This window comes from Coloeus monedula (genome assembly GCF_965178545.1).
Source record: "Coloeus monedula genome assembly, chromosome: 15".
In the NCBI taxonomy this organism is placed as follows: Eukaryota; Metazoa; Chordata; class Aves; order Passeriformes; family Corvidae; genus Coloeus; species Coloeus monedula.
In genome coordinates, this window is record NC_138795.1 from 2,404,015 (window position 1) to 2,425,894 (window position 21,880).

At 47.7% G+C, this 21,880-nt stretch overlaps 1 protein-coding gene across 1 annotated transcript in view; it reads left to right on the top strand.

Annotated features, from left to right (window-relative positions):
- The window catches only part of ERGIC1 (endoplasmic reticulum-golgi intermediate compartment 1), a 58,346-nt gene that overhangs the window by 30,863 nt on the left and 5,603 nt on the right, over window positions 1-21,880 (top strand). Inside the window, exons 4-9 of the mRNA XM_082291562.1 lie at window positions 6,693-6,787; window positions 7,400-7,524; window positions 9,883-9,987; window positions 13,173-13,233; window positions 14,320-14,420; window positions 17,075-17,197. Of these exons, the coding sequence (XP_082147688.1) occupies window positions 6,693-6,787; window positions 7,400-7,524; window positions 9,883-9,987; window positions 13,173-13,233; window positions 14,320-14,420; window positions 17,075-17,197 (610 nt within the window). The remainder of the gene's footprint in view (window positions 1-6,692; window positions 6,788-7,399; window positions 7,525-9,882; window positions 9,988-13,172; window positions 13,234-14,319; window positions 14,421-17,074; window positions 17,198-21,880) is intronic.

Sequence of the window (21,880 nt, forward strand, 5' to 3'; positions counted from 1 at the left end):
TTGGCTGCTCTTGCCCAACTTCAAAGCTGTTTTTCCTTGACCAGCCCATTGTCGTAGCATTTACAGTCTCAGCTGCTGAAGACTTGTCTGGGTGGCAGAAAGCCAAGAAATGACACCCTCATCTCGAGGATCACAGTCATAGCCCTAAACCCAAACATTACCTGTGTGGGGAGGACAGCAGCTGTGTCATAACTCGTGTGGGCATTTCTAATGAGCGCCAAGGCTGTGTCTGTGCACAGGAGCTGACTCCAGTTAGGAAGTCAAACCAAGACACTGCAGGAAGCCCATGGAAGAGGTAACACACTCTAAAGGCACGTCCTATTCTGCTGCTGACGGGTTTCCTGGGGAGACCAGCCCTGAGAAGGGTAGAAAACTCCCAAGTTGCTCATCTTCCAGATTTATCGTGTGACCCTCACAGGCCTCTGAGCAGCCATGAAGGAAATCCAAGCTTGGCACTTAGGTGGGGCTGCATCCTTCCCAGGAAAAGCACAGTGAAGGGCTGATGAGGGAAGAGGGTTTTTTTGCTTTTCTCAGTCACAACTCATCATTGCCATTAAGGGGAGGGTGAGTTTAACTCTGGAAGTCAAGGATCCACTTGATTTTTAGGGTTTTTTTTAGTCCAGACTGAGAGTGACTGAAGACTTAGTCCAAACTTCAGGTATTGGAATGTCCCCATCCCTGGAGGTGTCCAAGGAACACCTGGAGGTGGCACTCAGTGCTCTGGGCTGGGTGACAAGGTGGGGATGGGGCACAGCTTGGACTCGGTAATATTGGAGGTCTCTTCTAACCTAAGTATTCCATACGAAGAACGTTGATGAAATCTCCTCAATTCTGTAAAAGATAAAGAAAAGGAGGTCTCTGCTCCACATTTGAACCTCTGAAAGTTGAACAGCATCAAACACTCGTGTCCCACTGAGCCGATGACTCAAATGACTGAAGAAATGAAGCTAAAGGGTTGAATGTGTCTGGTTTTTCCTGGGCAAGATCAGTAGTTGGTTGAGTTGAGAGTAGTCTGAGGGCTACTTGTCCAGCCTGTAGCAGCCTCCTCATTCCTCTGCCCCTGTGTTGCAAACCAGAAGCATAGAAATCACCCATCTCTTTTCTAATTAACTCAGATCAGTGCTAGACGTTAATAGCTGGCAAGATGATAATCTCGCAGTTTTATCACTGTAATTAGGTCATGAATTATGTTCTGTAAGATCAATAATAGTTTTCCAAGTATTCCATCATTAAGGATTGAAGATGTAATTAACTAATCTAGTCTGCCTTGCATTGGCAGCCAGGGTAAGGGGTAGGAGGGTATGAATGTGGTGTTTGTGGTATGAATGTTGCTGCTCAACACTAATTCATCTGCCACAGCACACTGTAGGGAGCAGCAGACTGTTCCTGGCAGTGATTTCTTTTTCTTTCTTTTTTTTTTTTTTTTTTTTTTAGTGTAATAACAGACAAAAACCTATCTGAAGTGACAAGTTTGCTAATTGGGAAGCTGTGCCCCCCTGCAAGGCAATTAATTACTTAAGCAGAATATCTGCAATAAAATGACTGCCTTTGCATGAAAGCATAAATCATGAATCATAGAATATCCTGAGCTGGAAGGGACCCACTAGGATGATCAAAGCCCATTTCCTGGCCTGAAACAGGACAGGCCCAAGAAGGTGGTCAGGAGTGTGGGAGGAAGCAAAACTCCAGGAGTTTCAGGGACCAGCGTTCCTTGTCCACACTGGATTTATTTGCATGCCCAAGAGTGATCCTGCAGAGCAGCAGAATTGTCACCAAACCTGTCTTCAGAGGCTTTTTATCCCATAGCTTTCCAGAGTTTGTGGGATGTGTGTTGTGGCTCTCAGCCCATGAAAATGGTACCAACCAGCAGAGTGGGATGCTGCTGCTGCAACAGGGGGGTTTCTTCTGCTGCAAACCATAATCTGGGAGCACAAGCCAGCAGATGCCACAATTCCTGTGTCCTGACACTAAGCTGGAGATGCACCTCCAACCCTACTGGCTCATCCAGTTGAGGCAGATGAAATGCTGGAGCAAACCAGCCCAGCACGGGCAGCACAGCCTCGTAGGCAAACAGGAATGGGAGTTGTAACCCTGCTCCTACCACGGACTGACCTTGAGACAGACACTTTTCTGCAGAAGGATGTAATCCTTAGCAGCCCTGAGAGAGGTAGGCAGGTAAGAAGCTTAATTAATGTTTGCGTAGCAGCGTGGAGATTACCTAATGCGAGGTGTTAGACATTTGTGCGGGGTTGCTGTGCCCTGTGTGGGCTTGCAGGAAGCAGGAGGTCGTGTCATGATGTCATTTGCAATTCCTGACTCAAGTCTACATTGACGTCTTTCGAACCCTTCTCGTCTTCCTGTCTCCTGAAGAGCTGCAATTCCTTCCTTTGTAGGGCAGCGTGTTTGTTGTGCTTCACAGCTGATCTGGGACAAGGACCTTCACAGGGAAGGACCGATTGAGATGCAGAAGATGACAAATATCAGAGCAGCAGACACATGCACAGTTTATGACACTGTAGAGAGAGTTTGCTGACCTGCTTGTTGTTTCTTCACACAAATTGAAAAGAAGATGTGTCTAATGTTGGGGCTTCTCTGGTCTGGCACCACTGAAAATGTGGTAGTGCAGGAATCTCGGCTTGAGAGGGTTGTGTTTCTGGAAGGTGATTGATGAGAGCTGGAAGGGCAAGTGGAGCCAAGAGAGCTCACCTGAGAAAGTCTTCTGAGAAGCTTTGGGCTTCCTCAAGAAAGAATAACTATGTTCCATCTTAGCCATGGGGTCCTGGAGATCAGAGGGTGCCTCCTGGGAGTTGGAGGACAAGGTAGAGTGCAGCTTTCTGCAGTAAGTGGCTGTATTTTCTCTATGGCTGATGACTGGGGAGGAGGCTGTCTGGCTGTTTGCTGGGAAAAGGGAGAAAAAAGGCTAAAACTTGAAGTGGGGACTTAGGACAAGGAAGACAGAAGACAAGGCAGGTGTCTTTAGAAAGCACCCACGCAGTGTGTGAAGCTCTGGAAGGTGGATGCAGTGCCCACCCTTGGATCCAAAGGGCTGCAGGCTCTTCAGCTGTTGAAGTGCTGTAGTGGCCAGGGCTGCTGGGCGGAAATAAATTACTGAGGAAGTTTTGTTTCTGGGGAAAGAAAGCTGTTGTTTCATAAATCTGAGACCTAAAGCACAGGGAACAGGTCTGACTTTGTTTGGATAAAATCCTGAAGCTGTGCCGTGCCCTCTGGCTGCTGTGGCCCCCTTTCCCTCGCTCTCACGTGCCATTGGCATGATCTGGCCAAAGGGTCCCTCCAGCTTTTTGCGTGGAACGCTGGAAGTTTGTAAGCAAACGGGAGAAGCAGCCCAGCAGCATCACTCAGGAATGTGAAGTATTTCCAAGTGGCTCTTTCTAGAAGTGAAGCAGATTCCTGATGTGTGGAACATGGAGAAACTGCCCTCTCGTTCCTTGGGTCAGTGGTGGGAGCTCTGTGGGGGTGAGAGGTCCAGCTCTCACCTGTTGTGTTGCCTTCGTTGTACTTCCAGAGCTCTGCACCCTCAGCCTGCTTTATTGTGCTGCTTTTATTCAAACAGTCCTTAGCAGCAGCCAGGAAAACACCAACTCCAAAATGTTTGGGGTGTTTGGAGGAGGTACACCCCAGCTTTGGAGTCACGATGTGACCAATATCACTGCCTCTATCTGCCTGGCCTCAGGTTTTATTTCCCTTGTGACAATCCCAGATTTACTGTTAAAGCACTGTTACTCCTGGGACACTTTATTTTTCAGGAGGCACAGCTATAAATTAGAGCCAACTTCTTTTCTTCCACCAGAGACATTACTCCTCCAGGGAGAGTGGCTTGAGAGGGTAGATAGTACTTTTCCTGACATCCCAGGATTGTCTGATTAAATGGTAAGAAAGCTGTGTGCAATTTGGGTTCGTGGCCCTGGGGAGGAGGATAGCAAGGGACACATGAGTGCCAGCCCTCTGCCATCCACACCTGGGTGCCAGTGGTTCACTGGAAGGAGTAGCCTTGACCCTGGCAGTTTGCATTACCTGTGAGGTTCCCAGAATTCCAATACTCCAGATATTTGAGGAGAGAAATACCCAGTTTGTCAGAAACAACATTTCTTGTGAGGTTTGCCCCAACAAGTGCAGCCTGTGGTGTGTTGTCGCCGTGCCCTTGGTTCCCCACAGTGAGAGGGAACATCAGTGACGCACAAAGGATGCACTTTGGAGCTGGGTTTGTCCATTTGGGCCCTCAGCAAGAGCTGGTGTTGCCATGAGGAGGCAGTGGCTGGAGCTGGGAGGGAGAAGCAGGATCCAGCGGGATGGGTGCTCCGTGGAAGGTGACGCTGCGGGTTGAAATGAAGGGAAGGAAAGGAAGGATCAACTGTCACGAGCTGTCAGATGTCAGAAGTGACAGATTGGGTTATGAAATTTGGAACTTGAGCAGGAGAGGGGCAGGGGGCTACTAGGTAAAGAGGAGGAGGAGGAGGAAGTGGCTGTGGGCCTTGCCCAAGGGACGGGTTGGGGACCATTGGTCCAGTGACCGGACTGCGGGACAGGAAACCAGTTTCCTTTATCTGCAGCTAATGGCCTGTGTGACCTGGACAAGCTGCCCTACTTCTCTGTGCCTCAGTGATCCAGCGAGCAACCAGGTGACCTCAACACTTGCCTTCCTATGTCAGAGCTTCCACAGGCTCCCTGTGCACAGTTCATCCTCTGATTTCTGCCAGCAACCACCTCTCACTCGCTCATCACTGAAAGGCTCCTGCTGCACGATTTCTGACAGGTTCAGGGTTAGAAATCAGCAAATCCAAACACCGACCTTGCTAGGGCTTTTCTCCAGAGAGCTGGGATGTTCAGCTGAGCTGCTGGACCTGACTCTGCTCTGCCAGCCCTGCTGCTAACACTCCTTTTGCCGGCAGCGCCGAGGTGCCCGCAGCACTGGCTGGGCATGGCCCACATCTCGGACAGCACAGCGCTGGGAAGGAGCCAGGGGTTATGAAATGGGCTGGCTGGCAACTGGGAAATGGATGGGAGGATGGGGGAGCACTGAGAGGTGCGTTGCTCTGGGGGATTAATGCCTGTCCTGGCTGGAGCTGCTCCTCCCGGCCCTATTTGGACATATGACTTAATCCAATCACTGCCCAATCTGTCAGTAATGAACGAGTGGAGGAGAGGATGCATTCCACCCGGGAGGAGAGGGCTCAGCCAAAAAGCTGCTAACTAGGTCACTGATGAGCAATCTTTCCCCTCCCTCTGTGTCATTTTTATTAATCACTTGAAAAATAGGTTGAGTAATGATTGCAAGCAACTTGTCAAGCCGATTAAAAACAGAGAAAGGTAGGGCTGTGATGCCGAAGACAAATGCTGTGCTGGTTTTAAGTGAGTGTCTGTAAACCCCACTGACCTGTGAGTAATTGCCTCCAAAAAAACTGACAGCATGTGTGTTTCTCAGTGTGAAGGTTTGTTTCTTCTGAATCCACAGGGCAAACAGTTCATTGTGGCCCAGAGAGGCATCACCAGAGCAAAATCACTTTGAATCTGTCTTGTAGCTGCCTTAGTCTGGTTTGACTGTTAGCATGTGGACTTTCCAGTGGGGCTTGTCAAAGAGTTTTGTGCTCTTTGAGTGTAAAACAAAAATGCTGCAGAGCACTTACTAGTTTTATTTTATATAATTTGCCTGAATCTAAGTTTCCATAGCTTTACAATCTGTCCAAGTGGAAGATAAATTGTCAAATTTTCTTACTTGTTGAACAGGGTAAAGAGTTGCTAGGTAATCTCAGCATTGTCCCAGTTCAATGGGGTCAGTTTCCCCAGGGTGGGTTCTCCAGGACCATTCAGTAAATTCAGCACTGGGGTTTTTTTGGTTTATTTTTTTCTGTGTCGGATGGATTGTATGTGCCAACAATAAATATTTATACTCTTGTGTTCCTCTGCCTCTCTATCTGTGTTTTGTCTCCTGTGAAATGCGTGCCAGCGCTGTGGGTGCTATGAGACAACATTACTCTTTGGGAGACTGGTACAGAGTGTGTGAGATCCTGCTGTCCAGGATGTTTCTTCCCATCTGTTCCTGGCTCAAATCCTCTTCTCCTCAATTTTAGTCACTGCTTTTGGTTACCATTCATAGATTGAAGTGTGATATTAAGGAGAAGGATACAAATATGCTGTGCTGCCTTGTTTCTCTTGCTGCTGCTCTGTCAGCTGGGTGGCAATAACAAAAGGCAATTAGTGACACAAATAAGCTTTCCTGGGGGGTAGTGGAGAGCAGTCTCTCTCTAGAACTATTTATGGAACAAATGGAAAAGCACACGCTTCCCTCCTTCCTAAAAGGAGTAGCAGCCCAGGGGAGGGGAGAGTTAGCTCAAAAACCTGCCACCTCTTCAGCATTAGGGTCTTGTTTTGTAGCACCTCTGAAAACTCAGGGTAGAGAAGGGTGCAGGAAGCATAGAGCAGAAGTTTTGTTTTCTGCTGGTGCAGAACTTGTTTAAAGTCTCCTGCACTTGCCAAGCAAGAAGTCAAATTAAGCCGTGATTTGCCCCCATTCCATCCTGGAGCTATTTCCCTGCTCTCTGTAACTCTCTTGTAGCCATCACACAATCAAACCCCCTCTTTCCACTCTCCTTTTCCCCTTCCCCATGCAAGTTGTTGGGTTTTCCCTGTGGGAAGCAGCCCTGTGCCTGAACCCACCTGCGTTTTCTGCCCTGCAGAGTTAATGAGCTCTATGTGGATGACCCAGACAAAGACAGCGGAGGTAAAATAGAAGTGAACCTGAACATCAGTTTGCCAAACCTGCACTGTGAATGTGAGTATCCCTTTCACTTAGCAGCATTTCTCTGTGTTCTAAGTAATACTTGAAATGGGCCCAGACTGGTACAGTGGCCCTTCTTCTGTAACAGGATGGAAATCAAGTAGCTGCAGCCTCTGCCAATATCCCATTGCTTTCTGTTCCAGGCCAGGCACCTGTTTTCTTGGACCATGTGTTAGTGGCTGATCTCCCTCACTGGCTTCTTTATAAATCTCATTTCCTGGTTTTTTTTTTATTTTATACCAACCTTTTTGTGTCTGGGAGCAAGAAGCCTCCCAAGTTCCATTCAGAACTCCGAATGTACCAGCTGGTTGTTGGCTCTTCCAAGTCACCTGCCTTGTGTGCCTGAAGGTTTTCTGTTTGTGTGATTGGGATTGCAGTCAGCTGGCAGGATATGGGATATGTCAAACAGACATAATGAAAAGTTTAGTTATAAAGTTTTTTTCTGATACAACAATATTTGATGAAGGACAGTTTAGTCAAACGTCAGGAAAAAAGATGGTTTGGATTTTTTCCAGGTAAAAGCAATGCATGCTTCTCCTATGCAACCTTCCTGTTACTTACCTTGTTTTGACTTTTTTTTATGTCTTCTGCCTCTCACCCCTGCAGTGGTTGGACTGGACATCCAGGATGAAATGGGAAGGCACGAAGTGGGTCACATTGACAACTCGATGAAGATCCCTCTCAATAACGGGGATGGCTGCAGGTTCGAGGGCCATTTCAGCATCAACAAGGTGAGTGGCAGTGGCAGTGGCAGTGGGTGAGGCTGTGCTGGCTGGGGAAATGCTGGCAGGATCCATTTGGAAAAAGGAAAATTCGAAAATCTCAGTGTCTGTCCTGCAGTGTGTGTGTTCATGTCCCTGATCAGACAGAGAGTTAAGTCAGTGTGGGAAGAGGAGGCTGCATGGCCAGCCCCACAGGGGATGTGTTAGATCAGGGGTTTTCTTCACTCTCCAAAGCAGGTAATGGAGACAGAACTGCTGAACAGAGAGAGCAGCTCTGTGCAGTGGCCCGTGCTGCCTTTCAGCACAGCAGCCCGATGTTCAGGGGATGTGTGAAAACCCTACAGATGCCAAATGGCTTCTGTGTTTACTCCTCCCGACTTCTGCACCTCCAAAATGTGAGTCACTGTGGAGAGGTCTTTGGCAATGGCTGCATCCCAGCTCTCCTTTGTTCTGAGAGCTGCAGAATGACAGGAATGTTCCCTACTGGAGGGTGCCAGCAGCTCTTTGCTGGGATGTTTGGAATACAGCACTCTGCGCATGCTTCGTGGGGATGCTCCGCTTCTGGCTCAAGGAATGAAAATCCAGGCCTGGAGGAGGCTCTTCTTTGGGATGGGTGTGTTCAAGATTGAATAATCTTGCTATGTAATGCTGGAGATGACTTGCTGGGGTGGGGGAGGCACTGGTGGGACCCACTGATGTCCTAAGAAGGGCACACCCTTTATTCACTCCTCCTCATGTACCACAGGCTACAAAATCCTACTTCCTTCTTTTCCTCCCAGGTCATGTTAAAGCACATCTGAAAATAACAGACAGAACCTTGTCCTGATTCTGTGGCATGGAAAGGATTAGGGACTTAAAAAGAGGACTTCTTCCTCATGTCCAAGCCACCAAGACCCTCTGGCAGCTGGTAGTCCACAAAACTGGGAAAGGGCTTCTGGAAAGGTAGTTCTCGTTCAGACAATTTCCAGAGCACAGAGCTGAGGTACCTGGGGGTTTGTCTGCGAGATGTGGTGTGTCCTGCTCGCCAAAGCAGCTCCAAAAGGGGGTGCAGAACGTGGCAGTGAGGAGCTTCCTCCACTGCTGATTTGTGTCTCATTTAGTGGCTGGGACAGCTGTCCCAGGGAGAGGAGCTGACCCAGGACTTCTGGCTCTGGAAACCTGAACCTCTTGTGTGTGACCTGGAAGTCTGCAGTCCCTTGGCAGGAATTGGACAGGCGTCTGTCTGAGATGGGAGCTGGACTGAGACCTGGCCAGGCTTGGAAACTTGACCAAGGCTTGCACTTGGGTGTTGCTGTCACATCTGCCGAGGGAGGACAAGGTGACAGTGAGATGATCGTGTGTCCCGCTTGCTGCAGGGCCTGACGCCCTGTTTGCCGAGCTTGTTTATGAGACAGCTTGTGTCCACACCTGAAAGTGTTCCCAGGAGTGCACTGCTGTTCCTCAAGTCATTAAATCAGCTTTCCTCAAAGCACATGGAACGGGCATGTGGCCTCCCGTGGCCCTGCTGGTGAGGTGTCTCTGCAGAGAGCACGCTGGGCACCAGTTGTATAACCACCCTCCCACTCCTGCCTTGGGCCGTGCCAGATTGCTCCTCAGTGTTGCTTCATTTCACAACCTTTTCTCAACAGGAAAATATTCTTGCACCCTCCATGACAGTGATTGAGCTGTATCTGCTGAAAGATGTCAGGGCTAGTGACCTGAAAAGTGTGTGCTTGCAGAGTGGTGTCATCAGAGTGACACCAGGGCTCATTTTCTGTCTTGGAACTGAGTCCTTAGGTGAAACTTGTGTTTTTCAGAACTTTGTATTTCCCTCCATTAAAAAAGTGAAAAGGAAAGGCTCCTGCTGGCTCCTGCCACGTGGAGAGGGGGAAGATCTAGGTTGGTTTGTATGGGATGCTCACTTGGGTTTGGTGGTGGTTTTTCTCTTTATATAAAACTCATCCTTGCACACAGTGTCAAAGGTGAAGTTTGGTACTACAAGAAGAAGAATATATCCACATCTTCCTGGGCTGCTCTGCAGCAGTGGGCCCGTTTGCAAATGCGAGATGTGGGAGTGAGACATTGAGCAAGAGAGACGGGAATTTTATTTTAGTAGGGATGAAAGACGTAGCCTTAAGTGCTGGGAATCCCTGGAGTTGGGACTGATCCACTCATCAACTCCTGGTCAGGGACATCAGCAGTGTGGGGGTGCCGGACTCCGGAGCTGCAGGACCTGAGTGCCATGGTGTTGGTCAGGTGCAGGAGGGTATCCCAGAGCCTTCCTTTGGCTGGATGGACCCAGGTGTTCCCATGTCACATCACAGAGCCTAGCAATGCCTTGAGGGATAAAATGTGAAATCCTGTCTTCCCTGTCTTGGCTAATTTTAGGTCCCTGGCAACTTCCACGTGTCGACGCACAGCGCGACGGCGCAGCCCCAGAACCCCGACATGACTCACGTCATCCACAAGCTCTCATTTGGGGACAAGTTACAGGTGAGTCCTGAAAATTCCCTGGCTGTAGGGGAATGCAGTGAGAGTGGTTTAATATTGGGTATTTTGGTTTCATGGCAGGGCTGTGTGTCCCTGCAACGTAAGCTCAGTCTGGAAGAGTTCACAGCTGCCACCACTTCAGGGAGGAGCAGTGTCCAGTCACAGAGGAGCTGTGCTGTTTTCTTCTGTAACTCAAGGGGCTTTTGGAAAACTCCGTGTCTGTCTTCCTGCAGGGAGTAGAAATGAGGATTTGTGGCTCAGCAAAATCTGGTTTTAGTATGAACACAGCAAACAATCCTTTCTTCCTTCGTGGAGGAGCAGTGATGCACTCAGGGAAGATGTGTGCTTGCTACTGTGTTTACCACAGCACCAGTCAAGCTCTTTTTAATTCACTTCACTTCACTGTACTTGTATAGCAGACACCTATTAGTCAAATTTGTTCTGTGAAACACAAGTCAGACTTAGCACTGCCAATTCCCTGCTGGGAAGAAGCTGAATGTATGCACTTGCCCAGTGGATAGAGTTTCACCAGGTGTTGCAAGTTATGTAATATTACCTGATTGCTCAATAAGGACAGATTACAGCACTTCTCCAGCCTACTTCCAAGGAGCTGGCCTCGCAGGTGGGAGTTCCACATGTGCACACCCAGCTTGAGACTCACCCTAAACATTGCTTACCCATAGTCTCTCTGTAATCTTCTTTCCTCAGCACAGACGTCTCATTAGTCTGCTCCTTGTACACCCACTTCCAAAACCCTTTTTCATGCTAACAAGTCTAAGCGTTGCTTTGTAGTCTTCTGATTCTGCTCCCGGCTTCTTTTAGGAAATATCTTGTGTGGGAACGGGGAAATATTAGCATATAAATAAGCTTGGCTTAATGTCTGTAAAGCACACTGAGATTATGAAAAATATTAGGTAAGTGCTAATAGGGAGTTGTGCAGCCTGCGTGGGAAATCGGTGCTCTGAGGGAGCATTCCCATTGTTTTATCACGGAGTCCTGGAGTAAGGCAGCTGCAGTGTGAATCAGCATGAAGGAGGAGCCTGGACAGACCAGCAGCAAGTGTCTTCTGTGCTGGTGGTGAGAAACCTGTCTAGCAAATGTGGAGTTGGCTCCTGATTCGGGCAAGTTCAGATGAGTATTTTCAGAGTTCAGAGTAACTACTCATCATCTGCATGCACAAGGAGGGAGCACGTAGGTGCTGCTGGTCCTGCAGGCAAACAGCAGTTCAGCAGCACAAATTAAAGAAGGATGTGTTCACCAAACAGGTGCTACCACCACTGCTACTCAGCAAGCAGTGAGAGCCAGCAAGTGTGGAGAGCTTTAAATCTGTCTAGAAGCACCTTTGAATACTTCGGGCTGTCTCCACCTGCTTTGATGTAATACATGCTTATATTCCTTAAAGAGTGTGAGGAGCTTCTCATTCACTTGTGTCATGTGCTGGGAGTTTGTTCTTTGTAGGTTGTTACTGACTCTGCCACAATGATCCACTAAGGGACAGGCTGCATTCTCCAGAAAAACCAGTCTCTTTGAAATAGAGATTTAAATGTCATCTGGCTCTGAATGAGCTTTGAGTTTTCATCAGTACTTTGTGCATAATAGTGGCAGACTTTTTGTAGCTTTTTTCCTCATTTAGATGAGATCATAAATGAAACCAGTGAGTTCCTGCATGTGAGATAACCCAGTTAAGAGAGAGATGTGGAAGTAGGAGATGATGCATTTTTAATCATAATTTCTACTGAGTGCTAGATTATGGTGTTGAATAATCCTGGTTTTAACCTTGTCAGGAGAGTTGTCTGCCCCTGACAGTGAAAATGCATCATCTTCTGCTTTCTACATCTGTCTCTTTACTGCATTACCTGACATGCAGGAACTCATTAGTTTGAATTTTAGTCTCATCTACACGAGGGAAAAATCTACCAAAATTTTGAAGTGGACCTTAGAGTTTCTGGCCCAGATATTCTATAAGAGACTTAATTCATAGCTCTATCAAGAATGGAACATAACTCTGTAGCCCCCTCCAGGGGCTTCTTTTTCTTCTTGGGCCTTTTCCAGTGAGTAAAGGATAAGCACAGCCTGCAGATGTAGTTTGGGAATGGTCATGGTTGTGTGAAATCCCAGCAGAGCAAAAGGCCCTGCAGCAGGATCAGCTGTTGCTTTTGCTCTGCTCCTGTTCCCAGCACCTTCCAGCTGAAGCTGAAGCTTCTTGCTGATGGTTTTGTCTCCCCAGAATTCCCATTCTGCTGAGCTGAAACGGGTTCACTGGTGCTTCCTCCATCATCCATTCTGTAGTGCTGGGAATAGGGAAATGTCCATTAGGATGAGACAGATACATCCACGTGCTGCCAGTTGTTGAGGGGGTCTGGGAAGGAGATGGCATTGCCCTGTTGGTGAGCTGAAACTGTCACACCCATGACTAAATCCTCCTTCCAAACTCTTCTTCCCTGTTGTCTGACTTAAGGTCAGGAATTTCTAGGCTGTGGAGTTCTTTGTCCTTTCTTTGTACCTTGTGAGCAGCACAACCTCTGACCTATAGCTCTGCTGTGGGCTTTTCCCTGTCTGGAAAGTCTTCCCTGTCTGGAGAGTTCACACATGGATTATTCTGTTGGTGGAGATCAGACTCCAGGTCACAGCATTTGCAAGGGATGGAAATCCTGTTATTCTGGGCAAACAGATACTCTCAGGCCTGGGATCAGCTGCAGGAAAAGCTGAAGGGATGGCAGTGTTGGGATGTGTCCTTCCCATCTCCAAGGCTGATGAGTTGTACAAGCCCAGCTGCTCTGACACGAACCACGTTTAGAGGAGAACTCCAGAGTTTTAGCCCCAGTGTGACTCCCAGTTATTTCCCTTTCAGCCTGATAAATTAATTTCACAGTTAACCTTGCAAAGCTCTTAGGAAATAGCTCACGGTGAAAATTTCACAACTGGCCTCTTCCAACTGCAATTCCTCTAGCTTTGGAGTGGTTTTGGAGTTTCATCTTGTAAGATGTTGTGAAATCAGCTTTTTCACTTGGAACAAACCACTGTGATGATGGTCACTGAAAGATATTTGGGGTCATCTTTTACTGGGTTGAGGCTTTGTTTTCTGGAAAGGTTGAATCAGGCTGATCCCCTGGTCACAAGGTAGGGAAGCAAAGGTCAAGAGTATCAAGTCAGAGCACAGTTTCTTCATGCTCCTTTTTGCTTTCCAGGTCCACAACGTTCACGGAGCATTCAATGCCTTGGAGGGAGCAGACAAGCTCAGCTCAAACCGTGGGTATTCCTGGGGATTGCAGCTCTCAGCCACCCTCTGCAGGAGGGAAAGCAGGGCCATTCATGCAACACTGGTGTATCCAGAAGTCTTTAATTTGCCTCTTCAGCCCAAATGATCCAGACATTGCTGGCTGACATTTCCATTTCCTCCAGTGCTGCAGAAAAGGCTTGGCCCAAAAGGTCCTTTGCAGTCCTTATGGAGTTTTTTATCCTGTTCCTGTAGTGTCCCTTTGCTGCTGTTACTTCCACCAGAACTTTTCCCTGTCCTTGTGTTGCAAATTACCTCTAAATTTCTACTGGATGGTGAGAGGGACATTTTCGTGGCCCTTCTTTGTGCCCAGCACAAAAAGGAAATTGCCAATGAATGCTACAATTCGGTGTAGAGAGTTTTTCTCTCAAGAGTTCAGGCTCCTGCAGGATATGAGTCCTGTTACCATTTGTTGGAACAAAATTTCTATGGCTGTTCCTGAAGCTATACAGTTGCTGTTTGGGGTTTTTTTTTACCTCCAGGAGCCAAATGTCATTGTGTTACACTTGGCTAGAGGACCCTGCAGAGATGTCATTTAGAGTTCTGTTTTAGAACCATTTTAGCAGACACAAAAAATGGAATGAGCTGTTTAAATAGTGAAAAAAGAAAGGGTTAAGCAGCTTTTGGAGAAGGACGATAAGAAAGCAAGAAAGAAATGGAAGTACACAGGTTGTGATACCTCAGGTTTTTTTGTCAAAATGATCTCAGTGGGCTGCAGTCCCAACCTCAGCCAGTTCCTGATTTAACCACGCTGTTTGTGGTGGTGATAAAAAGTGTTACCATTTATAGTTGCAAGCAGTTAGGAAGCTTCAAGTAACCCAAACCCTGGTTGAGTTGTGGTCCTACAGAAGTGGTGGGCGGCTTCTGGTGTCAGCCAGGTACCTGACAGAGTTCTGAGCAAAGGGCAGAGATGTGGGGTTTGAAGCTGTCGCTTTGTCACTGAGATAAGGAGGAGGGAGACACCCTTTTTTGTGACTTGCTCCACTTTGAATTGTTCTGTAGGCAGACTCCTTTTTTTCAGTGCTAATGTGTCCTTCCCTTTCCTTCCCGGAGCACAGCCCTTGCCTCTCACGACTACATCCTGAAGATTGTCCCCACGGTGTACGAGGACATGAGCGGCAAGCAGCGATACTCCTACCAGTACACGGTGGCAAATAAGGTAAAGGAGCAGGAGGCTCTCCAGGAAGCTCCTCACTGCATCCCAGGGGATGCATGGAGGATGTTCAGCCACCATTCCTTCCCCTCTTGCTCTGCTCCATGCTCTGTACATGAGTTTGTAGGTGAGCAGTAGCCTCTGCTGGGAGAAGGAGGAACTGAAGCTCTTCAGAGTGGGGCTTTTCCTGGTGCTGGCATTTGCTGGGGTTGGGATTGTGAGGGCTTGCCAAAGCAGGTGGTGGTGGTGCTTTCATTCCTGAGAAAGGTGTTCTTCCTCCTGGCGTTCTTGTCTGTCGGTTCAGCTGATGTGGATTTCTGTAACTCGTGTGGGAGGTATTTACAGGCTGCAGGAACTCCTCTTGTGCCAGTCAAGGTGCACCTGAATGGAAACTGTAATCCAGCTGAGCACACAAAACATCACTTAGACCTGGTTTTAGCAGAACAGTCTCAGTTGTGATGGGTGTATGAGACAAATAAATCAGCAGAGTTTTTAGCTTGTTACAAATGTTGATTTCAGGCATTAGGCCACTGAACTGTAGCAGCAAATACTTCACAGTCCCTGCTTTATGATGGTGAATTATCACAGCATCCATTAGTTCAGAAAAGCCCTCCAAGATCCCCAAGTCCTGCCAGTGGCCAATCCCCACCTTATCACCCAGCCCAGAGCACTGAGTTCCACGTTCAGCATTTTAACAATTCAATGTATTGAACTGTTTTTTAAGGAAAAAAAAGACCCTGTTCACTTTTTAAGGTAGAAAGCATCTTTCAGTTGAAAATGATTTGCCATTCAAGTGCTTAACAAAAGTCCAGAACCTGTAATATCTAATTCCTGCTAGTTTGCCCTAACTGATAATCAAGCACACGCTCTCCCAGACTAGTTCTCAGGTTAATGTTCCTGCCCAGTGGCTTTTGGGCTGGTTTGTGTGGTGTGTTCCAGGGATTTGGACATCTCCCTCTGCTCAGATGGCAATGTATTTGTTCTGCTTAACGTCACAACTGCTGTTCTGATAAGACTCCAGTGATAGGAGTTCTGAACGTAATTTGGAAAATAGGCAGCAGGAGCTTTTGACACTTCTGTGAGCTTGGCTGCAAATTGGGGCGTTCAGCCAAGTCTGACTCATTAGGGCAGGATTGCTGGTGGGGAGAAGGGGAGAGGAAGGAAAAAATGAGGTCAGTTCTGTCAAAACTGAGGTGCTGAGAAGCACTGCTGCCTCTGCGCTTTCTTCTCGTGGTGCTCCAGACCTTTACTCCCACACTGAACAGTGGGAAAGAGAAATGGGAAGCCATGGGCATAGTCTGGCACAGAGTGGCTGGTGTGAGGAGATGAGGAGAATCTGAAGTGTGGACTCTGTCTCCTCTCTTAGCTCCTCTGCTTCCTCACTTCCCACATAACCACTGTCCCCACATGTGCTGCAGAACTCCAGTAAAAGCCCTGAAAATGACATGACTAGGGACTTCTCCTTCTGTTGTCATCATGGGATAAAACCCCTAAAAATAAGGAAACTTGGGATTTATATAAGATTACTGAAGATAAATGCTGTTTCACTAGCTCACAGAGAGCAAAATTAAACTTGCTCATGAGTGTCCTGTTGCTTGTTCTTTTTCCATCTTTCTGAAGTATTTGAGGCTGTCTTTGCCTCTCTGTGAAGGAAAATTGAACCAGGAGAGGAGATCTGAGCTGGCAGCTTATCACAGGGCTGGGGAAGGGAAGAGCAGCTGGGTGGAGAGACAGCCTGTGCCACGCTAGTGCCAATGGCTCTCCTTGCACTGCTGGGTCCCCAGCCTGCTTTCCTTGGATTTTTCTTCAGCCTGAGGATGTCCTGATCCTTGAAAACTGATATCTATCTCCACTGACAGCACAGACAAAATATTATTTCAAGAAGATGTGACTTTAGTTACTGGGTTGGTGTTGGTATTGGTGCTGGTCAGCGTGTCCTGCTTGGTGCTGTCCTGTGGCCATGGATGGCACTGGACCTGTTAGGAAACAAATGGATTAAGGGAGATTGTCACTGGCAGTCTGAAAGATGTCTTTCTCAAACCAGCCTGGGATAATTTTTGAGCCTTTGCCAATATTTTTCTGTATACAGTTTCATCCTGGCTTTCAGCAGGAGTTTTTAACGTGGTTTGAACGTGGTTGCAGATGATTCATACTGAAAGGGCAAAACATTCCCATTGCTGGTCCCAGTGGGAAGAGGGCCTGACAGGAATGCAAGGACAAGGAGGAGTTTCCAGGCTCTTAAGAACTAAATTCCATTTGTTTGGTGAATGGTTTATATACAAAATATAGACATACATGTGATTTACAGTACCAAAACTTCACCTGCGGCCAGGCTGTTTGTATTTAAACAGAGCAGATCTATGACAGAGAATCAATGACAGCTTTTCTGTTTAGTCCTGTAACTCTGAATAAAGGTGAGAGTAATCAGCATCACTCTCTGTCCCAGCTCTTTCATCATCAGGCTGTAAGGAGCTTGTTTTCCTGGTTGATAAGGGCTGGAGGTGGGCAGTCACGCAGGAATCACTGTTTGCTTCTTTCCATCTGGTCCCTGGTCCAAAACAGTGGGGTGAGGGCCAAACCCACAGAGGCAGTTTGATGGCAGACACTCTCTGGAATGAGACTGCTCACACTTTGTGCCATTTTCTCCCTTTCTTTCCCAGGAATACGTAGCCTACAGCCACACTGGCCGCATCATCCCGGCCATCTGGTTCCGGTATGACCTGAGCCCCATCACAGTGAAATACACAGAGAGGAGACAGCCTTTGTACAGGTTTATCACTTCGGTGAGTTACCCTAAACCTCTCCTTCTCCCTTCCTCTGCCTGCCTTTCATTTCTCTCCTGAGCCTTTCTTGTCCAGAGGAATCGAGTTTTTGCCTCGGAGCATTGTGATGTGGTGGAGATAAAGCAGCACGTCCCTGGGGTGGTACTGGAGTGTGAGGCGACTGTAATTCCAGTGCTCTGACAACTTCATTTAACAGCTAGGCACAAAAAGAAGGAAAATTTACCTATTGCAGAAGTGCCAGGCTCTGTCTAGGCAGGATGGGCTCTATTGCAGCGTGTCAGAAGCTTGGAAGTAAAGCTGACGTGGTGAGTAGGAAAACTGCAGTAAACTGCTCAGTAATGATGAGATCAAATGTGCAGAGAATCCAGAATGGTTTGGGTTGGAAAGAACCTTGAACCTCATCCCTTTCCACCCCCTGCCATGGGCAGTGACACTTTTGAAAATACTCTCTTTTTAAAGGTATATAAATTATTGCAAAGTCTTGACCTGTCATGGTCAACAGTCTTTCTCTGGCTCGGGTTATGATTTGAGCCAGCATTTCCATGGTCATGAATGTTGTTTTTGGCGACATGTAAGGCAAAAAGATCTATTTCATTATTAGCAAAGGATGTCTTTTGGAAGTGTCCTTCCAGGCTGCTCCAAGCCCTGTCGAACCTGGCCTTGGACACTTCCAGGGATCCAGGGGTAGCCACAGCTTCTCTGGGCACCCTGTGCCAGGGCCTCAACACCCTTTTCCATCCCAAAGTCACCCTGTTCTCACCTAGAGAGGTTTTCCTTTGTTCAGGTGAGGGAAGGAGAACTATTGGATGACACAGAGCTGCCTGTCCTCACCATCTGCTGGTATTTGGGTGATTTTTACAATAAATAGGAAGAAAACTGGCAGTGGAGATTTCACCAGCAGCCACATCTCTCCTCTCCTACAAGGCACTGAATGCAGGGCAGTTGTTTTACTCAGTGCTGCTGCTTGGCTTAATATGGGAATGCCAGTTCCAGGCATTTACTCCTGGGTAGAAGTGGAGAAGAGCTGCATTATCAAATTCCAGAGGTGTTTTCCTGACGAGTTACATTTGGATCTGTCCAGAGATCATCCTGCAGTCCTGATCTCAGCATCCAGAACAATGCTGTGCTGGCCAAACTGCTCATTAGGCAAAGAGCTATTTAAAGATCCTCCAGAACTTAAAAAAAATGTGTCCTCAGGGAGTTGGCTTAAAATTGAAGCTGCAGTGAGCTGTGCCAGCAAGGCATGGTGGAATGTGAAGCAGTTGGTAAATTGGCTGGAGCAAAGACCTCAAATTCTGATTTTTAAACTGTTTGACTCTTTTAATTGGATGTCACATAAACAGTGTGGCCGAGTTGCACTTCAGGTTTTTGATTTTGCAGCTTCTGATAAACAGCAAGTTCCCTTCACTGAACTTTGGACAGTGACCTCTGGAATACACAAATACCCAGAGAAGGGGACTTGGAGCAAAATCTAAATGTCGTGGTGTAAGACTTTCTGTTCTTAGCACATCTGCTTGGCTTCAAAACATCATCCTAAAAAAGGTCAAACATCAGCATTTCACGACTTGGCATCTCATTCTGCCTCTGCTTCTTCCCCTCAAATTATGCTACCAGAGGTTTCTCACGCATCTTGTTGGGGGTGAGGGTGTGGAGGTGTTTTCATGGGAAATGATTTGATAGCTGTGATTATTCTTTAATTTTATTGTCAGCATTGATTCACTGCTGATGCACCATTGCATGCCTGTAAATAGCATCTCTGTTGAATTTGATATCCTCCTTCTGGGTTGATCTAAAGGACCACAGGAGAGGGTTTCCTTCCTGGTTGCCACAGTGACATTTTGGGTTTGTATCTCATTTGAGTTCGTATCCCATCACCTCAAAAACTGAAGTGTGTGTTTCCTACTCAGAATCCACAAACGGAACAGCAGCTCTGCTTCTGTTTGTGAAAAGATTTAAAGGTTGCTTCATTTTCATTAAATAAGAATTTCAGTTTCTCCTCTTCCCCAAAATAACAGTCCTCTCCACACACCATATTCCTCATTGGACTGAGTGTTGAATCACTGGCCCCTGCTTGAATTTCACCCTGTTCTGTCTGTAAAGTTAGCCAGGCACTTTCTGGCTGCTGGGCTGCTTAAGGAGAGTTTTACAGTTGACTTTTGGCTGCTTTGTTTGGTCTTATAAATGGCTGTGGTGTCAAGCAGCTCACTGAGGGCCATTTCAGTTGAATGTCCTTCCTCTGGAGGCGTGAGGATGATGCTGGTGCTGGCAGTAGCTGTGTCAGGACGTCACCCAGGTGTGACAAACACTCCTGGTGTGGAGGCAGAGCTTTGTTCCGGGGGCTGGATCCTGGCTCTCAGTCTGGGCCATCTGGCCCTGGTGAGCTGCTCTGGCCCTCCTTTGGGCCAGGATTGCTGTACAGGAGGGCAGCCTTGGCTCTGCATTTCAGCTTTACAGCCTTGCAGGTGGCATTGAACAGCTTGGAAGAGGGAGCAGCACTGCAGAGGATCAAAACTCCCCGGCCTTGCTTTCCCTGCCCTGTTTGGATGACATGATCTGTTCTTTAGCCCCTTCCTGTATCTCCAGCGTGGCCTTTTGCATCACAGTTGCTCTGGAGACCAGTTAGTGATGACCAGCACTGGGCTAAGGGCCAGCAGGGATTGGGCTGGGGCGTGTGGAGTCACTGCCTGGCCATGGAAAGCAGCAGCTTGTTCTGAGCAGCAGCTGTTCAGTTTAAAAACCACAAGGCAGGCTCTGGGATAGGGGCTCCTTCACTCTTTACTTGGGGCCCTCTGTGGATTTCAGGACATTTAAATTTGTCCTGGGGATGGGGGGTGATCCTGTGGACTTGAAAGAAGCTTTTGGGGGGTGATGGTGGCAGTGTTGGAGGGATGATCCCACGGGAGAGGGGTGTTGGCTGTTCAGCAGAGAGCCAAAGGCATCTCCTGCTGCTGCTGCCAAGGTTATCTGATGCTCTTTGTCACTAATGAGTTTGCCCTCCAAAACTTCAGCACTGCTAAGAGCAGCATTCCAGCCCCGTAGCAGCATTCCCAGATCCTCTCTGTCCCTATTCTATCTCATGCCTGCTCCTTAGATCTTTGTGGTGTGGGGAATTACCCTAATTTCCTGTATGATTTGAGAGGTGCTTCCTGTGCAAAGGCTTTGGTTTAGCATAAGGTTTTTTTTACTTTACATGTCGTGCTCCAAAAAGTTCAATACTAAATAAGATTTTGTATTGTGGATCAGTGCTGCCACTGTCACTGTTCCATGAGTTTGCCTGGGGTTAACCAGACACTTGGCATAGTGTTAAACACAAGTTTTTTTGCATGTCAAACTTCACTACTTAAAATCAACTCCTCCCTCATAAAGAGAAGCCATTCAAGACCTCCTGGTTGAGGTTATGGAGCAAGGGGAAAAGTTTCACTGCTGAAAATTCATGAGTTCCTGTGAGTGGCCAGACTGAAAGAATGTTTTATCATGAGATCAGTGTAGGGACTGGGAGGGAGAGCAGGGAGAAAAGCAGCCAAAGTTCTGTTGAAGCATTCAAAATCCAAAGAAATTTTTTTTCCTGGTGTGAGAGGACTCATCTGGCCTCTAGGTGTGAAAAAGAATTAAACTGGAAATAATGAGGGGGGGGGAGCTGGAACAGAGTGGTTGCAGGCAGAGTAATTTCAGCCCTGGGGCCTGGTACTGAGAGGTGTCACAGATTCATTCCTGTGGCATTTTTCAAGCCAAGACAGCGTTCTACCAGATTTGCTGAAAAGCTCTGGGTGGGATTCTGCAGTTTGCCTTACTAGGAATTGCTTGAGTGTCCTACTGATCCCCTCTGTCCTTAAAAGTAATTTTCAGACTTCAGGACATCCCAGAGGAGCACAGTTGTGTGTCTGACATTTGCCTTTCTGTCACCTTGCTTGCAGCCTTGCCTCCTCCTACATATCCACTCGTGTTTTCCTTCAGGCATGAGCCTGCACCCCACTCTGCTGTGATCACCTTCTGCTCAAGGTGCATTCCTCCTGTTGGATGGGCTCTCACTGCTGGGATTATTCCACATCTGTGTCTCTTCCCCTTCATCCTTTAATGGCTGGGCCTGAGTAAAACAGACCTCACAGAGCTAAACCCAGGCCATTCCCAGTCATTTATTCCATTAAATCTAAAGAAGTGCCTGCTGCCAGCCTCCCATACGTATGAGAGCTGTGATGATAAAGGAACACCGTGGGGCAGCTCCTGTGCTGACCTAGAGCCCAGTGCTGGTCACAAGGACTCCAAGCCCTTTTTTCGTCACCAGGACTCAAAGCTCTGTGTGCAGGAGGCCCCGAGCCAGTGCCAGGTGTGTGTGACTCATCCCCACTCAGCACTACAGAGCTCTGCAGATGAATTTATATATTTTTTTTCAATTCCCCAGCCCCTTGTGCTGCTGCACTGAAGTCAGATTTTCCTGCCGTGTGATGCAGAATCTGGGTGTTGGACGGGGTTTGTGTTTGTGCTGTGACATCTCCTGTCAGCTGAGCTGCTCTGAACTGAAATAACCCAGCTCCATGGTGGGCATTTTCCCTGGGAAGTCACCCTGTGTCACATCCTGAGGGACAGCAGGGAGGGGGCCACAGGGGCAGGAGCTGGACTTGTCCCCTAAAAATCCTGACTTTGCCTCAGGCTGGTGCTCTGGTTTTAGCAGCCTTGATCTGCTGG